The sequence below is a fragment of the Mandrillus leucophaeus genome, unplaced genomic scaffold (assembly GCF_000951045.1).
Source record: "Mandrillus leucophaeus isolate KB7577 unplaced genomic scaffold, Mleu.le_1.0 Scaffold123, whole genome shotgun sequence".
In the NCBI taxonomy this organism is placed as follows: Eukaryota; Metazoa; Chordata; class Mammalia; order Primates; family Cercopithecidae; genus Mandrillus; species Mandrillus leucophaeus.
In genome coordinates this window covers 1,180,240-1,190,364 of record NW_012100654.1, presented here as the reverse complement: position 1 = coordinate 1,190,364, position 10,125 = coordinate 1,180,240, and the positions used below count along the sequence as shown (strand labels likewise).

At 41.3% G+C, this 10,125-nt stretch overlaps 1 protein-coding gene across 1 annotated transcript in view; it reads left to right on the top strand.

Moving 5' to 3' along the window:
- The window catches only part of ROPN1B (rhophilin associated tail protein 1B), an 18,533-nt gene extending 13,032 nt beyond the window's left edge, over window positions 1-5,501 (top strand). Inside the window, exons 4-5 of the mRNA XM_011971613.1 lie at window positions 4,325-4,500; window positions 5,291-5,501. Coding sequence (XP_011827003.1) covers window positions 4,325-4,500; window positions 5,291-5,357 — 243 coding nt within the window. The 3' untranslated portion in view covers window positions 5,358-5,501. The remainder of the gene's footprint in view (window positions 1-4,324; window positions 4,501-5,290) is intronic.
- The last annotated feature ends 4,624 nt before the right edge of the window (window positions 5,502-10,125 follow it).

Here is a 10,125-nt window from a genome sequence, read left to right as displayed (position 1 = left end):
AAAAAAAAAAAAAAAAAGAGAGAGATAAGGCTATTTCTGAATTTAGTCATGACACCTCCATGGATGCAGGATGTTCATACAGATTTATGCCTTTTCCAAATTTGACATGTTTGATATTGGAAAATCAATTTTACTGTTTTGAAGCCAAAGATGCTGAAATCAGTTTATATGTATAGATATCTAAAGTTTGAGTATCTTATATATGGACTTACATTGTTAAACATTGTTAAAATAACTTAAAATGAATCAAAAACATGGTTTTTTGAAAGAATCCCTGAGATACAAACAAGTTTGAAAATTACAGCATTTATATGGGAAAAATGTATCTTTAAAATTTTATCTGCAGTTAATTATGATCTTGTTGGTCTACCCCACCCACAAAGGGTCAAATAATAAATAAATTCAATCCAATCCTGAAATTTTAGTCTGATGCAGTAACTGAAACAGCCTAACGGTAAATTTCCCAGTATCTCAGGTTTTTCCTCACCACGCTGTCTTCTCCAAGATGGCAGTTGAATTTAGATGGAAAGAGGTGACTCTAGGACCACAGAGCAGTCGTTTCCCACAGCCCTCAGTCTTCTCTGGCATCTCTGGTCTCCATGGCAATGCCTGTCTGTCTGGTTGCTAGCTGCTTGCAGCTTAAGTTTTTGGTCATGTCTCTCCCAGACTGGTAAAAGGCTGACGATGCCTCCCCCACCGGCTCATTTCAGTTCTCGATGGTGTTGAGGGCCTCTTTGAGTCTCTGCCAGGGTGTCCTATCTGCTCCCTGGCTCTGGTGGTCTACTTCACAGCCCCTCACCAGTGTGTGATGTGTTTGAGCCCTTCCCGTATCCCCATACCTCAGAGTAACAAAGAGTGACTTTAGAAAGTCAAATTCCAGCCCTCCCTCTACTTAGCCCACTGTGTAGATGCTAAGTTTCCTCTGATGTACCTGCCTCCCAAACTGGAGAGGGGAAACCACGAGGTGAGTTGGATCTTTCTACTTCCCTTCTAAAACAAGGAGGTGGGATTCAGTGTTCCATGAGGTTCATCTACCTCTGACATTCTGTGATTCTATCCCCACTTCTCTGCTTCCTCTGAGACACCCTCAGGCCTACCTCTGAATAACAGTGAGCTCCTCCAATTCTAAGAGGCCTTGACATATCTGATTTTGTTCTGCATCATCCCCATGTCAAAGAACCCCTAGAGGTAAAGTCAGCCTGGAGGTTAAGTCTGTAAATAAGGGGTACCCTATGAAACCAGTAATCAATACCCTTATATTCATTTCTATCATGCTGGACTGTTTCTGGGATCTTAAATGTGGGGCTAGTCAGTGGTATGGTGTGAATGTTTGTGTCCTCCCAAAATTCATTAATTGAAACCTCAACTTCCAAGGTGATGGCCTTAAAAGTAGGGCCTCTGGGAGTTGATTGGGTCACGAGGTTGGAGCCCTCATGAATGGGATTAGTGCTCTTATAAAAGTTGCCCCCTCCACCAAGTGAGGACACATAGAAGACATCATTCATGAGGAACAGGCTCTCACCAGAGAGAAAATCTGCTGACCCTTTGGTCTTGGACTTCCCAGACTCCAAAACTGTCAGCAATAAATTTATGTTGTTTATAAATTATCCAGTCTAAGGTATTTTGTTATAGCTGAGACTAAGTCAGGGGTCACCATCTGGTGGAGACCTTGCATCCTAGTTAATTCATATATCCTTAGAGGCAAGCCCAGAATTTGTCTTTCCTTTGCCAATTCAACAGTAAGACAGGATCTCTATGCCATTCAGAAAAGCCGGTTTGTTCCTTGTAGAAGAGTCTAGTAACAGGAATTTTTACTCCAGTAGGTAATAGGTACATTTACTCCATCTTGAGCTCTCTGCATCTAATACACATTATTCAGAATGCGATGGCATGCAGACCTGCATTCCTCCTCCCTTCAGCACTCCTTCTTCTGGACTGGTCTATGCCACCTCCTGTTCCACTGAACTGATTATTAAAAAAGAGATCACGTATGTAGAAAATAATCATGTTCACTGGAAAGAATGACTTTTTTAAAAGCAAATAATTCACATTTCAAGGCTTTCACCTCTGACTTTGAAAATGAAGCTTGCAAGATGTTTAAAGACTACCTCTGTGAAATGGATCCCCAAAAAAATATTGTGCAAGAGAATGAAGATATGTTTACTTTAGATTTATGTCAGTTTACCAAATAGCTCCAGTCCAAAGAGTTATTTATCCACTCATCCATTTATTAAATCTTTAAAAATATTTTAAAATCTTACGAGGCAATAGAATTTGAAGGTTTGTTGCTTGAATAATCAATAAAAGATGATGTGTAAGGCTGAAGGCCCCTATGTTAGTTTGTTAGGGCTGCCATGACTTGGTGGCTTGAACAACAGAAATTTGTTGTCTCTCAGTTCTGGACGACAGAGGTTCTGGGAACAAGCTGTCAGCAGGATTGCTTTGTTCTGAGGTATTTCTCCTTCTCTTAAAAATGGCCAGCTTCTTGAACTGTGTCCCTCTGTGCCTGCATGTCTGGTGGCTCTCGCTTTATGTCCTAACTCCTGTTCTTATAGAGACACCCTACTGACTTCATTTTAACTTATCTTTTTGAAGGTTGTATGTTTAAATACAATCGCATTCTCCAGTTCTGGGGTTAAGGCTTTGACATATGAATTTTAGGGGGAACAATTCAGCCCATACCAGCACCCCATGGGAGAGGGCAACAGAACAAAGCATTAGGGGTGCAGAGGGTTGTTTTTGGTTGCTTGTTTGTTTTTTTACAGAAACGGGTGAGCTGCGTGTGGAAATTATAAAGTTCAGAGTGTGCTTGCAAATCTACCCCAAACCATTCTCTCACTCACATGCATGATTACCATCCTCCCAGACAGCCTCATGTATACTAGTTAGCCCATGCCTGTCCTCCCACCCACTCTGAATTAAGTGGAAGTGCCTAGAAGATGCAGTATTTCACAGCGATTTCCATGAGAGGACCCCCAGAGGCAGGGGAGATGAAAGGAAGGTGGCCTGCCTCAAACTCAATTTTTTTTGACATCGTGTGGTTTATTGAAAATTTTGTTTCATAAAATAACAATGCTTATTAAATGTAAAGAAACAAATTTTAAATATTAACTCAATTAAAATTAATAATTATTGTAAATTATGTTTAAATTACTTGCCATCAAGTCAAACTATCACTCAAGGAAGAGTTTATTCATATCCTCAGTACCTCAGTATCTCCTGACATAGATTACACTCCTGGATAACACACACCCTAGTACCTCCTGACATAGATTACACTCCTGGGTAACACACACCACAGTTAGAGAAGCCCCATCTAGGCAATCATTCTGTTCTGGGAGAGGATGAGAGGAGAAAAGCAAACATCAACTGCTAAGGCAGGACAAGTCTCTACTAATCATGTGGGAAGATACAGCAGCTGCTTTTTCACTCACCCTAAGCCACCACTCAGGACTGATCATTCACTGATCCCTGGAAGGGTGTGTCAGGATGATCTGTACATCATCAGTTTCAGTAAACCACCAAGATCTGTATGCTGACCTTCATTTCACAACTCTTTCGCTTGTATCATTTATTCAAAGGGTGGGTTTATTTAACGACATGAGATTAGTTCTGAGCATGCTCCTTTAATGTTCAAGTTTCACTGTAAGGAGGGTTTGCTTCTGTAGTAACCCTTCTATTAAAATTCCTGGCACTCGTTGTCAACCAATATTTCCTCAGCAATATAAGGGTTAGTATTACATAATATTAAATAAAGCACTAGGTGATTCTATTCAGATGGGCCCAGATGCTTTAGGGGAACGTTTAGCTTGATGTTCAAGACCATTTTTCCAGTATCTTCTTGGGACTCTATTTTCCTGGGGAAATTACCCTTCTCTTACCTTCTCTACTGTGTCTTGCTGAAGTATATAGTATCTTGCTGGAGTATATAGGCTAGACCATTTATCTCAGCCCTTTAGAGATATGATTGGAGGCTAATAAGAAATAATTCTAATTATATAGAATGCAAATCAACTTCCCTCCTTTAGTGAGGTTATTCAGACTAAAGTAACAAATATCTTTAAAGTATTTAGGAATTTATAAATTTAATTCCTTGAGTAGTCTTCCAACAAAGAAAGAAAAAAATAAAGATACCCAATACTTAATATTTTTTAGAATGAATTAGTGACATTTGAATGTAAAAATTTCAAGCTTTCTAGAATCTTAAATTGTTCGCACTTCATTTTATAGAGGAATATTTTTGTTTTCTTTCTTCTATCTAAATGGATCTCAGGAATATTGCCTGGAAGAGTAACTTTCTCCTCATTTTATGTAACTTTTATAGACTATTACCAAAACTCTCAAGATAGTGTGTGAGGTCTTATCATGTGACCATAACGGTGGGTTGCCTCGGATCCCGTTCAGCACCTTCCAGTTTCTCTACATGTACATTGCCGAAGTGGATGGAGAGATCTCTGCATCACACGTCAGCAGGATGCTAAACTACATTGAACAGGAAGTGTAAGTTAACTTTTACCCATTGGAGGTGAAAGAATACCAGAAAAACAAATCTATGGGGCCAAGACAGAGGAAGATTATTGTATTATGCTGCTCTGGGAACAGAGAAGCGAGGACATGAAATATGGATCTGAAAGAAAAGGGGAAAGGGAAGGAGAAGAGGAAGGAAAAGAATGATATAGGACAACAAGCCTTTGAGTGCTACTGAGAGTAGTGGTAGCGGCGGCAGCAGCACCTGAGAACATCTTAGAAATGCAGAATCTCAGGCTACACCCTGGACCTAGAATCATAAACTCTAGGGGTGGAGCCCAGGAATCTGTGTCTTTATAAGCCCCCCAGTAACTCTGACTCACGCTTAGCTATGACCAGTGGAACCGAAGTGGAGGAGGAGGAGGAGAGGAGGAGCAGGGAGTCAAGGGTTAAGAGGAAAAGAGGGCCGGGCATGGTGGCTCACACCTGTAATCCTAGGGTGGGTGAATGGCTTGAACTCAGGAGTTCAAGACCAGCCTGGGCAATATGGTGAAACCCCATCTTTACTAAAAATACAAAAAGTAGCTGGGCATGGTGGTGTGTGTCTGTATCAGTTAATTGGGAGGATGGCTTGAGGTTGCAGTGAGCTGAGATTGCATCACTTACTCCAGCGTGGACAACAGAGCCAGACCTTGTCTCAGAAAAACAAAGTTAAGAGAAAAAGGAGCAACAGCAGAATTAATGTGAAATGAGTTGTCTGTATATTTTCTTTCTTAAATTAACTGTCAGTGAACTAACTGCAGATATACCTTTTTCCAAACAGAATTGGGCCTGATGGTTTAATCACGGTGAATGACTTTACCCAAAACCCCAGAGTTCGACTGGAGTAACAGCACAATTTTGGCAATTTTAAAGGAAGATACAGAGATGATTGTACTTCAGAATGACTGAAACCCATATACCACCCAAAATCAATTTTCTTGTACAACTGGTACACACTAATAAACAATTAAACAAACATATGAAATCAGAAATGTGCGGAATTAAGATGTGAAATTGTTGGAACAAAACACCTTCGTTACCAGGAGATTAGTATTCTTCCCACGTGGACACTGAGTAAAAGTGGCTGACAAAGCATGGATAGAAAATGTATCTCCAATCAAAGCCAGACTGTCAGACTTCAAAAAGTAGTACGTTAACCAGACACAGTGTTGTTGTTCTGTGATTGTTAGGCATAATTTAGATAAGTGCCTTTATATGGTCAATTGAAGTTTTTACCAGTTTATCTCTCCATTTGTTGGTACTGTGCTAGTCATTCATTCATCCTCTCACTCATCAATATTTATTGAGGTTAGCTATGTGCCAGGAATAGGGTTGCCAGAAAAAACACAGGACACCCAGTTAAATTTGAATCTCAGACAAACAACAAATGTTCTGTTTTGGTTTTTGCTAAACCTGGCAACATTCCAGGAAGTATGCTGACTTCTGAGCAGATGCAAATAACATCTAAATTCTGCCTTCAAGGAGCTCACAGTCTAACACTAAGATAAGACCTGAACATAAATCACTTTCACGCAAATGGCCTTGAGAAGAACTAACAGTATTCCAGAAAGTGTCAATGTCAACGGATTTTTCTGAAACCATACACAGATGTCATGGAACCTACTAGAGAAATCCAGAATGCCCAAGGCTCAGGATTATCCAGGACTAGCCCTTTGAGCTTGGTCTGGAGGTTTAGTCCCTCTAGTATCATGGATACACAACTTTGCTTATCTGTCCAGTCTTTCATAATTCAGCACATTGGACCAATGACTTTGCCAATTGGCTCACTTCTGAAGTGTGAAAGTCTCTGTTCAGGTTTGACCATGTTCCAGTTTATAGGAAATGACCAAAGTTGAAAACCATACCTAGACAGGCACTGAGGATATATACAAGGTATCATAGGTTTGGAGTCAGACAGATCTGGATTCAAATTCTTTCTCACCAGTGACATCGAACAACTTAATTTATCTAAGATTGTTTCTTAGAGATAATGACACTGACTTCATAAGGTCATATTGTAAGGAAAAATTTGAGAATTTATAAAGTACTGTACACAGTGGCTTACACATGGTAAGTGCTTAATAAATGTTGGCTATTATTAATACAGTATTTGTAATCATTAATACAGTATTTGTAATATTGTTAATACAGCATAGCCCAGGTAGAGGGCAAAGCACAAAGCTGTTTTCCATCCTTGGGGTGACTGCAGAAGCAGGTTGATTTGGCAGATGTGCTGTAGATACTGTGTCCCTAGTGAGCAGCTGTGGCATAGCAATATCAATAGCTTAGAGCAAGCATTGCCCCAGTGAACCAGGGCAGGAGAGGAGGAAGATGGCGCACATCAAGTGGTGGCTCAAAAGATGAGCAATTGGCAGTGCAACAATGGTATTGGGGATACTGCTCTGAACAAGATGAGGTCCCTGCTTTTATAGAGATTAAATTCTACTTAGGAAGACAGACATTACATAACTAAACACAAGTTTATAATTGTGAGAAACGATGCTACTACATAGTAGCACGGGGCACACAGCTAGTGTGCAGGGGCAGGATAGACAGGCTTTTGTGAGAAAGTAATTTGAGAGCAAGTTCGGAAGCCACAGGCAACTCAGAAAGGTGTATCTGCAGCCCACATGTCCTTGCCAAGCTCCAGACTCAACTATTCAGTAGCTAACTTGACATCTTTCTTGGATGACTCCGAAGTACTCTCTAATTTAACAAATCCAAAAATGATTTTCCTGGTTTGCATTTTTTTCATAATAAAATGTTGGAGAGAAATGAGTTCATAAGCTTCCTTCCTAAATGTGGATCTCTCCCACCACCTGCCAAGATACAAAACCCAGAAACCAGGGTCAACAAATACCTCCCCACTGCCTTACTTTCCAACTCTATCACCAAGTGCTCTCCATTTTACCTCCTATGCATCTCTCAAATATGTCCTCTTCACCTTCCCTCACCACCACCTGCCTTAGGTCCCCTCATCTCCTCCCAGCTACCAATATATTTCATCTGGACTTCCTATCAATCTGGTCCTCACAGGAAACAGAAGACAATCTAGAGTTTTGAAGATAATTAAAAGGTTTACAGAATGGACAAGGAAAACAACAAGGGGGTTGAGGCACCCAGGGACTAGCAAACCATTATCACCCCTAAGACTGAAGGGACAAAGGGAAGGACATGTTTTATTAGAGTGTGAGAGGACTGGAGCTCCAGGGGCTCCCCTGATGATGCAGAGGGCCAGTGCCATCAGCCAAATGGTGCTGAGATAGGAGGAATATCCTATTCTCTCCCTCTTCTATTGACTAAACAGAACCTGAAGCTGGAGGGCATGTCTGACTGATGTCAGTCCCTGGGGCACGGAGAAGGGCAGAGAGTGGATGCAGGAGGAGAGAATTTGCTTACACCCATGCTTGCCTTTCCCCCAAGCACTCTCTATGCTAGGAATTAGCAAACTTCTGTAAAGGCCCAGCTAGTAAATATTTTAGGCTTGGCAGGCTAGACAGTCTCTATCACAAATACTCAACTTTGGCAGTTGTAGCACAGATTATGTGTAAACACATTAGTGTGACTGTGTTCCAATAAAACTTTATAACAGATGATTTTCAGGTAACTTTTCACATCACAAAATATTATTCTTTTGACTTAAAAATAACTACTTGAAAATGTAAAAACTGTTCTCAGGCTGTATCCAAGAATGGCAGACTGAATCTAGCCAGGGACTGTAGATTTCGGATTCCTGCTCTACACTACAGCCATGGGTCTTTGTAAAACCCCAGTCAGTTCACTGTGCCTCCTGCCTGAACTTTTACATATTCCTAATGCCCTTAGGATAATAAGCCAAATCATGTAGCCTATGAGGACTGCATAGTCTGGCCCTACATACATTTCCATCCACACTTTAGCAGCAAGAGCCTCTCTGGGTTTCTCCTTCTCAACATCATGCTGTCTCCACATCTTTAGAATCCTCTGCTCTCCACTCTCTATCTAGCTCATTTGCAGATCTCAGTTCACTGCAACATTATTTATAATAGCAAATAACAAAATGAAACAGGGGGTGGGGGCATAACATTCCCAACACTAGGGAAATGAATCATGGAACACCAGGCAGCCATTTTATAACTGTAGATTAATGAGAAACAATGTTGATGAGATATTAAGAGAAAACACTCAAGTTACAGTAATACCTATTATTTCATATTGTTGTAATACATTTATACATATATACGTAGGTGGAAAAAATCTTGAAGGGAATGCACCAAGCTGTTCAGAGTGATAACTCATGGGCAATGGGGTTACGGTTGATCTTTCCTTTTTGCTTATTTATATTTTCTAAAATAAACATGTATTAAGAAAAATCAACATGAATTTTTAAAAATCAAGTTACCTAAAAAAAACCCCTTAATTTCAGGTGAATATGTTAGAAAGTTATGAAGTTATGAGAGGGCTGGGGAAGGAAAGGAGAAGTTTTCACAGTTTGATCTAATTCAAAACTAAATCTGTGAAATACTCAAGTTTCCTAAAATCACTCAGGATTTAAGTGTGTGATATTTTGGTGGACATATTTTAGTTCCTGGGCTTTGACATTAATTGTAACAGACTTTTAAAGGGTAGCTCTTTTCTCCATTAAAAAGCAATGAGGTTGGGCGTGGTGGCTCACGCCTGTAATCCCAGCACTTTGGGAGGCCAAGGCTGGCGGATCACCTGAGGTCAGGAGTTCAAGATCAGCCTGGCCAACATGGTGAAACCCCGTCTTTACTAAAAACACAAAAATTAGCTGCATGTGGTGGCGCACATCTGTAATCCCAGCTACTCAGGAGGCTGAGGCAGGAGAATCGCTGGAACCCGGGAGGCGAAGGTTGCAGTGAGCCGAGATGGCACCACTGCACTTCAGCCTGGGTGACAGTTGAAATGTAATAAACTGAATTATCTCTCTTCAACTTGATTTAAATTATTAACCCAAAACCCAATGCCTTAAAAACCAATATCTAAAATCCTCATTAAACTGAGTGCACATGCCAATATTAAGAATGCTGTGTCATTCTTCATCAAAAGTAATTACCTCAACACAAGAGGAGACAAGTACGCATGGAAGTACACTCCAAATCCCAACTAACGAACATCTGAGATCAGTGGCCACAGGGAATAATTCTGAAATTGTCATCACACTCTGGCAAAGATAACAACCCGGAAGTCTTATTTTTATGAAGAACAAAATCATCCAAAAAGGCACACAAGATGCCAAACTAAAAATAAAGAGCGAAAACCCAAAAAGTTGCGCGCAATTCCTTCTGAAACCTATCCGCCTCCTACCCCTGTCCCTTGCTCTGGTGCTCGAGGGTCCTTGTCCCTATTTCCCCCACCGCAGGCCGCGGAACCGCACCGCTTAACTCTTTTCTTCGCGGTTCCGACCCGTCTCCGCCCCGGCCCCGCCCCAGCCATGCCTCGGCCCCGCCCCGTTCGCCGTCTATTGGCTTCTCTCACCTGCTGCCAGTGGGTGACGAGCCGGGAAGTCGGGAGGGATCTAATGTGCACGCCCAAGGCGCTGGGCCTAGAGCAGGAGTAAGAGAGTGGAGGCGCCTCGGAGACTGAAGCGCGGCGTTCGGCGGGATCCTTTCCGGA